At 37.4% G+C, this 14942-nt stretch overlaps 1 protein-coding gene across 1 annotated transcript; it reads right to left on the reverse strand.

The window, feature by feature from the left end:
• Positions 1-782: 782 nt before the first annotated feature.
• LOC104236041 (uncharacterized) lies at positions 783-14530 on the reverse strand. Its single transcript, XM_070159417.1, has 16 exons — positions 14333-14530; positions 13908-14227; positions 7506-7541; positions 7281-7365; positions 7082-7147; positions 6942-7001; positions 6171-6257; positions 5896-6082; positions 3479-3522; positions 3270-3401; positions 3056-3187; positions 2885-2937; positions 2746-2794; positions 1568-1658; positions 1335-1474; positions 783-1229 (listed from the first exon to the last, which is right to left on the reverse strand). The coding sequence occupies exons 1-15, from the start codon at positions 14528-14530 to the stop codon at positions 1428-1430; spliced, it is 1587 nt and encodes a 528-aa protein (XP_070015518.1). The 3' UTR covers positions 783-1229; positions 1335-1427.
• Positions 14531-14942: the final 412 nt, after the last annotated feature.

Below are 14942 nucleotides of genomic sequence, written 5' to 3' on the forward strand. Positions count from 1 at the left end.
TCTGGAGACTTCACAACGTATAGTTCTCCCTTTATACATAAAAAAAATTGTTACCATTATAAAAAAAAGTGTGTAAAGTCAAATGATCAACTTGTAGATATTTTCACTTAGTCTCTTACTAGTCCTCGTATTAGTTACAACTGTAGCAAGCTCGATACATATGACTAATATGCACTGGCTAGAGAGGGAGTATTGATAGTTAGTACTAACATATTATGTATAGTGTCCCACTCATCGGGGAAAATATGTCTAGTGCTGTATAAACATTGTATGAAAATAGGCTATTGTAAGACACTTTAGATAACGAATATATCAATAATGTATTTTCTCCTGTGCCTTTATTTCTCACAGTCACCCGTGACAAAAGTAACTAAAACTGCAATTCTTTTAGCTGTGAGATCAGAGGTCGATACTTTTGATTACGACAGAATAAGTTTCTGACAGTAGAAACTAGTGTTGTTGACAGGACAAGCAGAAATATATCAGTTTTCAAGTCTGGACCATCAGTTGTTACATAGAATATATCAAATATATTAAATTTTTGTTTTCAATCTTTAAAGTTCAAAGAAGAAATAGGACAGCAGATGTTTATCAAGCAGTATAGATCACTTTGAGGAAACAAGACAATCCACAGTAGAAAATTATAGAGTAGAGAAGCATTAGCATCCTGATAGGAAGGTTTGTCTTGTTTCTAGCAAATTACTTCATAATAACAACAAAAAACATTTCCTCAGAAGGAATAGAGCTATCAATGTAAGACAATATTATCCATGTAAAGAAGGTAAAGGAAAAAAAAACATTTATATTGCTTTCCCAAGATTTATACCATATTACATATCTTCAATAATTTGAATAGGTTCTCTAGTTTCTAGCAAATTACTTTCCCCTATCAGATATTCTAGATAGGTTTGTTTTGCTACAACAAGCCTCTCGGGATTAAAGTAGCAAATGCCTGAATTTGAACTTGTCATAAATGGACTAAAGAGAAAAGGGCTTGAAAGCCTAAAAGTTAGTTGCCTATCAGCTATATGCTCAAAAAATGTAACAAGGAAAAAGCTTAATTGCACAGAATACAAATACCTCTGGTCTTTCATCAGCACCAAGATTTTGTAATAAAGAAAAAATTGAAAAGAGCAATTTGTCACAGTCTACAATACTCATTTGGAGTGCTTGGTCGTTAACTTTCCCAGAGAAACTTAGAGCCCGTTCTTCCTTCATTCCATTACTATCTGAAATCAGATAAACACTCAGTTTTCATCTAGAACAAGAGAAGAAATCAAAGAACACTCTTTTAATAAATGGAACCAACACCTATTTACAACCCGTGGTTCTACCTGATTCTTTTTCTTCATTCTGTTTATACAGAAACCCCTTAACGATGAAATCTGTGGAAGTCCATAAAAGGCCAATTGCTGTCAAACTGATATTCAGTTCAGTGTTCTGAGCACTATATGCTCCAGTGACATCAATGCATCTGCAAAGAAATAACATTATTAAATAATGATGCTTTCGTGCCATTTGGTTTCTTTTGTCTTTCTTCTTTTTAAGTTTGTTTCTTAATTCTTACTGCTGTCTGAGAGACCCTCTTCATCGAGTTCGTTTCCATTGCTGTCAGCAGGTACTGTTAGCAGGCCATCATTCATGATGACACGAAGATTCTGTGCAAGAAATCGTAGCAGTCAGTTCACATCAAAGATGCATATGTAAGCTAAAGCTTCGCTTTCAAGTATGTTACACCATTCAGAGTGTAAACATTAAGAAGGTAGAACATAGCCAATACTAATTGCATCAGTGAGCCACCATGAATTATGTCGAAGCATTCCGTCCAACCCGTCTTCTTTTGTAAAGCAATTTTAAATGTGGAAAATATTTGTATACAAAAACTATACTATAAGGTAGAGAATCAATCCAAAACTATTTTTCTCTACAAAATATAACGAATCTTCTATACATATAGAAATCTAATGGGTGCATCAAAAAGAAATTAGAAACAAGAGCAATTCTTTAACTGTACAAAGTCAGTCCTAACTCAATCAAAAGCTCCCTATTCTTCTCCTTCTATCGGACCTACAATATAACGAGTGGGCGATAGTATTCTAATTGATCTTATATGCACTGAATATAACCTAAACATCAATAAAGAAGGGAAACCAGTACCACCAACCATGTTATTTAGGCGGTATTTTAGAAGAGATGAAAGAGTAGAGGCAAAATATGAATGATTTTGGGGTTGCGCTTTACACTTTTCCTCAAAATGCCTTTAAAAAGGTAGGACAACAAAAAAGAAATTAGTCAACGAACGAAAAGAATCTGGGAAAAATGGGAAATATCAAGCCGTCTCTAAATACTTTGTTTGTTGTTAAACCACTAAAGGAATATGAACTCGTTGAGAATGATTGTGATCTAGTTCATGGCCCATCAGAAGTGGATGGCGCTTAACAAGATCCACATTCAACTTAGACATTCCACTTTATGTAAACATTGTCCGGATCAGTAAGATATTTCCTAATGATAGTATTTCGATGAAAACCCTAATAACCAAATTGACATTCCTCTTTTTTGTATTGGAAAAAGAATAACATGTGTGGTGGATGCCTTGCTACTTGAGCTGGCTTGAGTCAATCAATACTAAGTAAAATAAATGGAGGAGCTGGTTGAGACAAAATCGACCCAAGCTCGCAAATCTCATGAGATAAGCCTAGTTCACTTGCACCCTCAGTTTTGTTGAGTGTTTAGCGTTGTTACCTGAAATCCAAGAGTAATGAGATCCTTCTCGGCAGCGTTTGCTACTGACCTGAAAGCATCATTTCAAGATTTAAAGTTCTCTTGACTGAAAAACTATGGCTCTAAAGACCAAAAGCAACTCAAAGTACTAGATGAGCACCTCAACAATTCAAGAATATTTGGCCAGCTATAATGGAGCTTTTCTCCATGTCTCTGAAAGAATATAAATCATTAAAAAGATAAAAACAGCAGTGAGAGAGGATCACAAGAAGAGAGTTCTGCATCTGTGAATCAGTGCTATGGAGTAAAACAGTAACTTGGATAACACTACCTCTAAAACGTGAAGAAGAATTTTGAGAGATCCAGCACGAACATCGATGTTCTGAGCTGAAGAATATAGCACTTTCAGAGGAGAAATGACAGCACACTCCAGTGACCTCAACTCTATATTCTCAGTTTGTACCTAGAGAGTTTGTCAAAAGTAAAGATTATTACCACCTAGCATGCAAAAAGTCATGACCTTTGAATGGAAGGTTAATTCTCACATCATTGCATGCACCCTGGAGCTTGGATGATGCATATTCCTGGACCTGATTAGATCCTAAAACAGCGGAAATAGATTGATCCATTGCATTCAGTGCTATAGTTCTCACATGCTGATTTGAACTATCAGTAAGCTACAAAAACATGTGGGCATTAGAACAAACATAACAAATGCAACCATAACATTTTATGAAATTAGGGATTAGATTACCTCAATAAAGTGGCAAATAACTTCATTCCATAATGGTCCCACCCCTGTTATAGAAGATTACCATAATTTAACTGTAACGAGAAAAGATAATGAAAATTTGAAAAGGTTAAACATACAGATGCAGCTGAATGTGTGTGTGTGTGTGTGTATTTTTTAAAATTGCAGCTAAGTGTATGTTAATAGATTCTTGACAAATATTTGAGATTATTAGCCTTCCGTTTGGCCATAGATTTTGCCAAATTTTTTTCCAAAAAAAAATTGGCAAAACATGTTTGTTTATAGATTTTATCCATGTTTTGGCAGATTTTGAAAACAAAATTTCCAAATCCCAAAACTAGCTCTAGACCTTCTTATGTGGTTGAAGGAAAGAATGTTGTCTCCTTATGTAGCCTTGGGCAATCAACTTCATGAGCTAGCTTTTGAGATTGAGTTTGGCCCAAGGTCCATTTTATAAACATTATATCGGAGACAGATCCACTACTTCTTTCTATGTTTTCAAAATAAGCAAACTGAAGTTGGTTTCTCCTCCTTGAGGTGGACGGAGCCGGTTAGAATATCAAGGGAATACTTGTCTTGATTCACTGACTTGAATAAGGGAAATATTGTAGAATATTCTATAGGATACCTTATGAATTACAAAACATTCCTCTGCTATCAGTTTTCAATACTATACAGACTATCAGTTATCAGCTTTCATTTTCAATTTCAGATTTCAGTTAAATGTCAACTATCAAATTATAAAATGTTATATAAGGGTATTATTGCATTCCATATTTTTATTAAGCAAGTTTTTCAGGACAGCATAAGGGGTAGTCAATGAGACTTACTGAGTACCATGACAGTGATACTTAACCTTCGGGCATCTACTTACTATTGTGTAGAGCTAGTACCTAACCTTCGGGCGTCAGGGACGAGATGTTTGGCTAGTACCTAAACTTTGCAGATCCAGTTGGTGAGCTCCGCTTCTTCTAGCGGTAGCCAATTTTCGGTTTCAGATACATTGGTTATTCTTTATTTTGATTCCGAGAATGCCCCACACATTTGTGTACCTTGCTCTTTATCAGATCATTATATGAATTCGGATTCAACTACATAATTTACCTTGCTCATTATAAAATTGTGATATAAATTCAATGTTAAAAGCAATTCAGTCAGCGAGTTCAGAGTTCACTCGCTGGGTAGTACGGGTTGGTTGTCAATATGTTCCACCCCAGTTTAGGGACATTGACTTATTTGTCAAAGCCCAAGCCCATGGCATGTATTATCCGCTTCGGTCCAACAGACCTCGCGGATTTGCTTCTTGTGCCCTTGAATTGAAGAAAAAAGGAGTGATCAAGAGAAGTTGTCCCTCATGATCAATCTGAATTGAAGTGCTACCAACTCTTCTTGAGGATTAAGTAAATAACAACGATGTCTACATCATCCTACGCTCGTCATCATCGAGCCCAAAAGAGCATAACATGTGAACTTGTCCTATGCCTTATAAAGCTCTTCACTTTCCTCTTCCATTTTAATATGGGATTCGCCTAAGGTATCATGTGCACCCCTTCTTCGGAAGCATGCTAACGAAGAAGCCTGACAGTCCTTCTCTCCTTCTCTTTAATCCACCCTCATCGGCTCACCCTCTGTCATGGGTGTAAGATAAAAGGAGCACCACTTGTATATTATTACTTCATCAAATCAATGAGAAGTTTTTTCTCTTTTTGCATACATGAACAATAAAACAGATGACATGCAGGTCAAGTCATGCAATATCAATATACATTTTTTACTTTGGACGTCTCCAAACATATCCTAGTCTTCAACTTTTAAGCCAACTTATATGCACCGGGTGGTCATGACTATGAATAACAAAACAATCTGGAAGGCTAAAGTGGGTGTAGTCTGAACATTCCCCAAGTAGGCTCTTCCAGAGATGTGTCTCATAGCTCATGTACGCTTTAGTTTTTCTTTTCTTTTAATACCTAGAATTTTGAAGCAGAAGTTTGAAACAGCAGCATATACCATAGAATTCTGCAGGTACTTGTTGAATAATATTATCCCCATAGTCAAGTGACCACCACTATAAAATTGTAGGTCCATATTACCTAAAAGTTTAAACTATTAAAAAGGACACACTTCCATTTACTTAATTATATTTTCAACAACCACGATAATGACAAGGAAGTCAAAAACATTTACAGCTTACCTGATAGCTAAAATATCTTATCCTATAGCATTTCAGTTGCAATGCATCCTCTTAGTTTAATCAATTTTAGAACAATAAATAAAGAAATAAATAAGTAACCAATTATACGTGATGGCACCTTCCAAAAAATTGAAACAGATAGTTATAAACTAGGAGCATAATGCATGTTTCATGTGTAACAACAGATAGGGAAACAAAAAACATAGGAAAAATAGTTGTCAGGACATACTATGCATGTTATTGACTAGGATCGATAACATTCTTTCTAATGAGAAACAGATGCTTCCACTTTTTTGACTTGACGGTGGGCCAAAGCTACTCACAGCTGCAGACATACACTGATGTGACAACTGACGTAGAGCAGAAAGCAGTGACTTGACAGCAGCTACATGCATCAGAGCAGAGCTCTCAAACAGCTTCATAAAGAAGTGAACTTTTGAATTTATATACAAATGATAATAAGTTAAACAGTGAAAATGAGAAGAAAAAGGGGAACTCAAGCACCTGAGAATTTAAGGAAGAAAGAATATGAAAATCACTATATTGACCAGAAGAATCTCTTGTGAGCTTTGGCACAGCTGTGGAGACCTCCTGCATCATGGTAATTAAAGTGCATGAACAAGTAGATTTTTCAGCCTTCGGTGGTGACACATACAGCCATAATGATATGGACAGCTAGTAAATTTTGAGAGGTAAGAGTTGTAAATTATAGCTCATACTGTATTTTTAGGCTGCTATGTCATTCCAGAACCCATTAATTGTTTGCTTGTAGTAATAGAGAGAAAACCTGAGAGCTACTGAAATATTCTGTTTGTTCCCCTTACTCAAAATTATAGCATTATATTTATCTTTTCCACGTTTCACTCATAACTAGACTGTTTCCGTTGAGAAAAGAAAGGGCAGCCCGGTGCACTAAGCTCCGCTATGCGCGGGGTCCGGGGAAGGGCCAGACCACAAGGGTCTATCGTACGCAGTCTTACCCTGCATTTCTGCAAGAGGTTGTTTCCACGGCTTTCCGTTGAGAAAGCCAATGAAAATTAAAAGAGGCCATAACTCAAAAGGATACGAAGTAAGCATCAGGAACTGCATTTTTCTACTAGATTTTCATTGAATAATTCAAAGCTTTTCTATACTACAGTGTAAGTAACTCTCTAAGGACACTAGCCTATTAGTGTTGAAGTAGGTCAATTCAATTTTAGAGATTGGTCCAATCAATCTCCAAAAATAATAATTGAAGATAAACTAGCCCTTTCCTTTGTTGACATCCCATATTACCTGTGTAGTTGCATGTGGAGAATGAATAGCTCGGTCAAGAGAAGCTAGAGTCTCCAGTACCTGCACATATTTAGCAAAAGCAAATATTAGGAGCTTGCAGTTCTAACTTTTCGGTAGATGCAGATGGTGGACCAACTCACCAAGCTCCATGAAGGACCTAAAACATTATGCAGTCGATGAGATATGTTGAAAAGTGTTCTTAGTGCCTGAGATACAGAAGCATCAATAATAACACCATAAGTTTCTCAAAACCCATACATCATGAAATAAAATTGGCTCTCCAAAAGTAAAATGTCAAAGAAATTTGCAATAGCTGCACACACGACAAACAACAAATACCTGCACATTCTTAGGAGTAAGGACAATAGTTTCCTTTGGCTCAAGCAATGCTTCTGACCGCTTAGACCCAGGAGATTGCACCACACTGTAGATTGTTAATAGCATATTAATTCAATGAATTGCACAGAACGTTTTCAAAGAAATACTAGAACATATGATCAAACATTATTATAACTATATGCAGCTTAATGTGCAGATTTAGACAACAAAAAAATAAATAATGACCTACTTCTGCACGAATTTGTGCAATTAGTTGAGCAGCTGAAGTCATTAGGCTACAGACTGCAGTTCCTTAAGTGAGGGTTCCTATAATCACTACACCAATTGTTTCTCTGAAAACTTACGACAGGGAGAGGATAGCTCATCATTATCTTTTAGTAGCTTGGCTATCTACATAATCCACCATTATTTCATTTCTGGGGTGAGGGTGTCAATGGAGGGCACGTGCCATCCTTGGCCTTCAACAAAAAAATTATAGGAAACTTGGCCTTACTTTTTGCATTCGAATTTTCCCCTCAACTTTAATTGAACAACTTTATTGATTAGGAATAATCACGCGTAAAACCTTCCTTGAAATAAGATAGGAGTAAAAGTTGTCTTCTGAATTATTTAATTACTTCAAGTTCTAACATGATAGGACTACTTCCTAAAAGTCAATAACCATATGTAAAAGGTTGGTTTAAGAACAAAATATATCAAGCTGCTTAGCCCTGCTATGAAAGTTTGGGAGAGAGTCGTAAAGCTAAGGGTGAGGAGAAGTGTGTCTATTTCCGAGAACCAGTTTGGGCCGAGGCGTTCGACTACAGAAGCCATCCACCTTGTTAGGAGATTGATGGAGCAGTATAGAGAGAGAAAGAAGGACTTGCATATGGTGTTAATCGACTTAGAAAAGACGTACGATAAAGTTTCGAGGGAGGTTTTGTGGAGATGTTTGGAGGCTAGAGGTGTACCTGTTGCCTACGTTAGGTTGATTAAGGACATGTATGATGGAGTAAAGACCCGAGTGATGATGGTGGGTGGGGACTCGGACCATTTTCCGGTTATGATGGGGTTGCATCAAGGGTCGGCACTCGGCCCTTTTTTGTTTGCTCTGGCGATGGACGTACTGACGTGCCGCATTCAAGGGGAGGTGTCGTTGTGCATGCTATTTGCAGTTGATATTGTATTGATTGACGAAACGCGAGACGGTGTGAACGCGCAATTAGAGGTATGGAGGCAGACCTTGGAAGTATGGAGGCAGACCCAACGAGAGGTGAGGTTGGACTCGTAGGTCATCCCTAGGAGAGGAAGTTTTAAGTACCTTAGGTCTATTATTCAGGGGGGTGGGGAGATTGATGAGGATGTCACACATCATATTGGGGCGGGATGGATGAATGAAGACTCGCTTCCGGTGCTTTATGTGACAAGAAGGTTCCACCGAAACTTAAGGGTAAGTTCTACAGATTGGTGGTCAGACCAACGATGTTGTATGGGGCTGAGTGTTGGCCAGTCAAGATCGCTCATGTCAAGAAGATGAAGGTAGCAGAGATGAGGTTGTTGAGATGGATGTGCGGGCACGCCAGGTTAGATAGAATCAGAAATGAGGTTATTCGCGACAAGGTGGGTATGGTCCCTATTGAGGACACACGGCTTAGGTGGTTTGGTCATGTGAGGAGGAGCACAGTTGCCCCGGTGAGGTGTGAGAGGTTGACATTGGAGGGCCTACGGAGAGGTAGAGGTAGGCCAAAGAAGAGGTGGGGAGAGGTGATTAGGCAAGACATGGCGTAGCTTCAACTGACCGAGGACATGACCCTTGATAGGAAGGTATGAAGGTCGAGGATTAGGGTAATAGAGTAGGTAGTCTAGAGTGTTCATAACAGTAATATTGACATGCATTCTCGCTGTCTATTGATAGTAGGTTTTTATGGCTAACCATTGTTTTCTTTCATTGTTGATCACCTTACTATCTTGTTTTGTTTTTATTTTGCTTTTATATGGCTTTTTGGTACTATCCCTTCTTGTCAATATTTTCATTAATGTGGTGCTTATGCTTTCCTGAGCCGAGGGTCTATTGGAAACAACCTCTCTATCCTCACAAGGTAGGGGTAAGGTCTGCGTACACACTACCTTCCCCAAATCTCTCGTTGTGTTGGATAATACTGAGTATGTTGTTATTGTAATAATAATAATAATAATAATAATAATAATAATAATAATAATAATAATAATAATAATAATAATAATAATAATTATTATTATTATTATTATTATTATTATTTTCTTTTTTGTGGAAAAAGAGGATTTGAAGGAAGGACGATGAGGTAGAGGAAGAAATTCATCAAGCATTGCCTTGACAATTGTTTTCGTCCATTATTGATTGCATGGTTCAAACAATACCTCATTTTGGCAATTTCTTTATTGGTTTGATTCTCTTAGTATCTCAAATGATCTCTCCATAACTGTTGCATTCAAATTTAAAGGAAATATAAATTGAGGAGATATGGATTTATGAATTTAAACGTCAATCGTCTAGCGGTGCAAATTTCCGGTGAAATTATTGTCAATCTTTTGTTATGTTATTGTTATATTTCTATCCCTACGTGTTGTTCCTTTCGCCTCATTTTCTTATTATCTTGTTGTCGTTATTGCTTGTTGCTACTGTTTTATTTTCATCTTTCCCTACGCCAAGGGTCTATCGAAAACCACCTCTCTACATTTACGGTAAAGGTAAGGTATGCGCACACACTACCCTCCCCAGGTTCCACTTGTGGGATTATAATCGGTTTGTTGTTGTTGTTGTTGTTGGTGTTGTTGTCTGACAGTGCAAATCGCGAGTTTCGATTAGAAGCCTTGTTCTCTTAGGCAACTAGGTTTATGTTGTTTAATTAAAATTGTATAATAAACATGAAATCAGCTTATTAAAACTGTAGAAGGCTGATAAAGTTATCCAGTTAGGGTAATTTGGGAACAAAGAAGATATACAGGAGTACAAAGAAATAAGAGGTAAGCTTGATAACTGAAGCGACATGAAATCTTTGTTGGCAGAGGAATAAATCAATCAGCAAGAAAATAAAGAATTTACAAATCTCAACAAGTGTAATCTTCACTTCATGAGCGGCTACATGAGTTTCAAAAAAAGTTAGTGATATATGGTTACCTCTTGTAATCTTGGCTACAATCGTTGATTGAAAAGTAGCAATATTTATGTTGGCAATGGAGGTAAAAAGTTTTTATGAGGCTAAGGTGCAGGGAAATAAGGAGGGTATACTCTGCATAAATATCCTTCTCAAAGATTCTGCATCAATAGGAAAATGAAAAAATGGGGGGAAAAAAGAAATGGAAAGAGGGCTCTAGTGCTTGGCCGCCGAATCAATGCATCTCCAAACTCTAATGGTGTTTACGGTTCGCAGAGACTCTTGTTTGAGTTTATCACATTGAATTATACATTTCTTTTTCTAGAGAAGCAATGCAATTATATTAAGCCGTTATCGGTGAAAATAAAATGAAATACTTTTCCTCCTAATCCTCCTCTTCCAACCATTGTTTGTTTTAATAATTAATTCCTATTTATGCCCCTTGTGAAGTGAACTATTTCATGATTTATAAAGAAATGATTAGATAAGTGTATAAGTCGTTCGAAAAAAGGAGAGTATGATGTAAATCAAAAGAGAATGCTAAAGTTAGGGGTATAAATGTAAAGAACCCCAAAAAATATTACCTAGGCCCGGCTCGTGGAAGGATTTTCACACTAGTTGAGTATACTCGATCATATCTTTCTTCTAAGTCTTCGACTCTTCAGCGGAATTCGATGATGCATATTCATATAGAACTTCAACCAATGTCACTTGCTCTACTTGTTGACACTCTAATAATCAATTTGGGACATCAAAATCTGTAGTTTTTTCTCTACTTTCACAACCCTTTTTGGAAATTTCTTCTCAAAAGATACAATATATTTTTTATAACAGTGGCTAAAAAGGTACAATTTTTCTAACCCAAGCTCTTAATATCTTTTCCTAGTTAAGTAAAACATTCAATTTTTTATGGACCGAGTAGTTATAAAGAGGGAAGTAACAAAAGTAGTTTGCCTCAGAAGGAATGACTGATTCACAGTATAAGGGTCAATACTTCTAATCTTCTTTTATGAATTCTGAAATCAATTTCTTATTTTTGTAAGATACTTCCTCTGTTCCATTTTATTGGACACATTCATTTTTAGTGTGTCCCCAAAAGCTGATACCTTTCTCTATTTGGAACTATTTAGAATTAGCTCCCTAATTTTACCCTTAATGATGTTGGAACTATTTAGAATATAAAAGCTCATTCTTTTACTAGGAGTGAGGAGGTGAAAAGACATGTGAAACTCTCACCATAACTCATTTAATTATTGGTAGTAAGGGCAATTCTTGTACTTTGCATAGATTTAGCTTAAATTTCAAAAGTCTATCCTTTATTTCTTAAAATCACTGTTCAGTCACATAATGTGACCAAGGGAGTTTATCGAACATAAAAAGTATTATGAATCACAATCTTTATAGTGAAATTTTTTAAAAATAATTTTGAAAATTGTAGTCGATGGTAGAATTATTTGATTTCATAAGTAGTAATAATGTCATTCTTTTGAATGGAAGGAGTAAAATTGTTTCTTTTCATTTTCTTTTGTTTTGATTTATAGAGAAAGGTGTAACAAGGTAGCTGGTTGTATCGCATGTCGAGGTGATGGAAGGTTCTCTCACCATTGATGATGTTTTTGTTGTCTTGTCACAAAGTTAAACAAAAAAAGTTTTTCTATTGAAAGATGAAGGGTCTTAAGCTACCGATTTCATTTTCCCCCTCCATTTCACATTTTAAATGATGTGCTAATTGAGTTTACAATAGTTTCACTTCATCTCCTTTTCCATATGGCAATTTATTCCTTCCTTTGTTGTGCATACTTTTTGGTTTTATCTATTGCTTTCAATTACTTCTTAGAATAATGCGCCACCTTGGGGTGTAAGTTCAGTGACGTAACCCATGAGGCTGACGTGGAGGTGAGGCTTGATACACAAGTCATCCCCAAGCGAGGAAGTTTGAAGTATTTTGGGTCGATTATTCAAGGTAACGGTGAGATTGACTATGATGTCACTCATTGTATTGGAGCGGGGTGAATGAAGTGAAGGCTCACATCCATTATCTTGTGTGATAAAAATGTGCCACCAAAACTTAAGGGTAAGTGCTACAGAGTGGTTGTTAGATCGACTATGTCGTATGAGATGGAATATTGGCCAGTCAAAAACTCTCATGTTCAAAAAATAAAAGTAACGGAGATGAATAGAGGTAGAGGCATGCCGAAGAAATATTGGGGAGAGGTGATTAGGCAGGACATGACACATCTTCATCTTACCGAGGACATGATCCTTGATAGGAGGGTGTGGAGGTCGAGGATTAGGGTAGAAGGTTAGGAGGCAGCCGAGCGTACTCCTTACTGTTATCTTGCGGTTGTTACTCCTTTTCGGTCTTGTAGTTGTAGTATCATTCTCTTATAGTTTTATTCTTAGATTTCTATTACGATCTATTGTTTCTCTTGCTTCGGTTTTCTTAATATCTTGCCATTATTACTGCTTCTTTTCCCATGGCTTCTTCACTACTGTATTTCCTTTTCGTTAATGTTGAGTTCATGTTTTCCTTGAGTCGAGGATCTAGCGGAAACAACCTTTCTACCTACACAAGGTACGACCCTCCCTAGATCCCACTTATTAGAATACACTAGGTTTGTTGTTGTTGTAATAACTGAGCCACCTTAATGGACTATTTAATTTTAAACTTTTCCTTACTTATTTTGTAAATAATGGTTAATTCAGCTTTCATTATTTCACTAATATAATAGATTGATAAATGTTATTCTAAAATATGACTATTATTTGATTCAGTTTTGAATTAATAAACTATATTTTCATTCAACTTTGCTTATTAACACCATGTCAACTTGATATATAATCTAATTTATTTTTGTCACTTGTTGAAAAATTACTTATAAAAATGTCATTTGTATTCAGAAGAAGCTGAGCACCACTGACAAAACGAATTGAATTCTTGATCTTTCTTCATTGTGTATCGGTAGTCTTGTTTTCTTTCTTTCTTTCTTTTTTTCCCCCCGGTTACCTCTCACATAAAGTTGTAAACTGTATTTTATAGCTTATTAGGTTAAAAAAAATTCTACTTGTCTCTCTAGTATATTTCACCATCATTGGTCCCGAGTCTAATTTGATAGTCACCAAGTACATTTGATGGAATAAGGAAAGATGTTTAGGAGTCATATTCATTATGTTTAGTTACTTATAATATTATTCATAGACCTTTAAGTTGTTAAATAGCTGTAAAAATCTATGTAGCCCGGACTCTTCAAAAACGCCGTCGGGTGCGTATCGGTTCTTCCAAAAGTAGTGCATTTTTGAATGATCTGACACGTTTGCGGCAACAATTTCGGAGAGTTCCAAGCACCATAGGTAAAAATAGGTTTGGCCCGCACTCTTCCAAAAATCCACCGGGATTTTATCTGGCCCGGTCGCTTTGCCGCTGCTCATCTTACTCATAGCTCCTCAACTTCATCAACTATAATCCGCCTACAATACCCAAAGTCACAACGACTCCCGGAGAGTTCCAAATTACCAGTACAATGCTCCTGCCCCCTCCTCGTTCAAGAGACTATGGAAGTAGGTCTGCCATCTCCGCCGGATAAGTCCCTCATCCAACAAAACTCTACCTTCTTCGTCCTTGATGCACTTCACTTGGTCCAAGTCACGTGCTTTCCTTTCTTGCGTCTTGGTTAACTTGAACAACCTTTTATCCCTACCTCGACCCTCGAGTTCCTCATACAAACGACTAAAAGTTGTAGTCTTGGCCGCCGTAACTGCTAGCACTGCCTCTTTCTTAGCCAACTTATAATGCACCCTATTCGCCCTCTCCTCTTCGTCTACACTTTCCACTAGCTTCAAATACGCTACTTTCTTGGATTCCACTTTTCTTTGCACCTCTCCATTCCATCACCAGTCTCCTTTGTGACCACCAGAGTAACCCTTTGAGACCCCTAATACCTCTCTCACGACTTCTCTAATGCATTGCACAGCCGTGGTCCACATAGAGCTTGTGTCCCCGCTACTCCTCCAAGCCCCCATAGTCAACAGCTTGACCCCCAACTCTTGCACTTTAGGTTCCGTCAAGGCTCCCCACTTGATTCTATGTTGGCTATACATCTCCCTCTTCCTCCTCTTCCTCGTGATCTCAAGGTCCATAACCAAGAGCCTACGAAGGGTCGAGAGGTTCTCACTCGGGATGACCTTGAAATCCATGCAAAGACCTCTATCGGACTTCCTACAAGGTATAATCAATCTGAGTCTCGGCCACCGAACTCCGAAAGGTGACAAAGTGCTCCCTCTTCTTCGAAAAACTCGAGTTCGCTATCACCAAATCAAATGCTCAAGTAGAGTCCAGCAGACAAGTTCCTCCTCCGCTTCTATCTCCAAAACCAAAGCCACCATACACATCATCATAACCCCCCCTGACGTCGCTCCAATGTGGACGTTGAAATCTCCTCCAATGAAAAGTTTCTCGGTATGTGGGATACCACACACTATCTCATCTAAATCCTCCCAGAAATGCCTCTTGACTTCCTCATCCAAGCCTGTTTGGGGTGCGTGCACACTG

Source organism: Nicotiana sylvestris, chromosome 10 (genome assembly GCF_000393655.2).
Source record: "Nicotiana sylvestris chromosome 10, ASM39365v2, whole genome shotgun sequence".
Taxonomy (NCBI): Eukaryota; Viridiplantae; Streptophyta; class Magnoliopsida; order Solanales; family Solanaceae; genus Nicotiana; species Nicotiana sylvestris.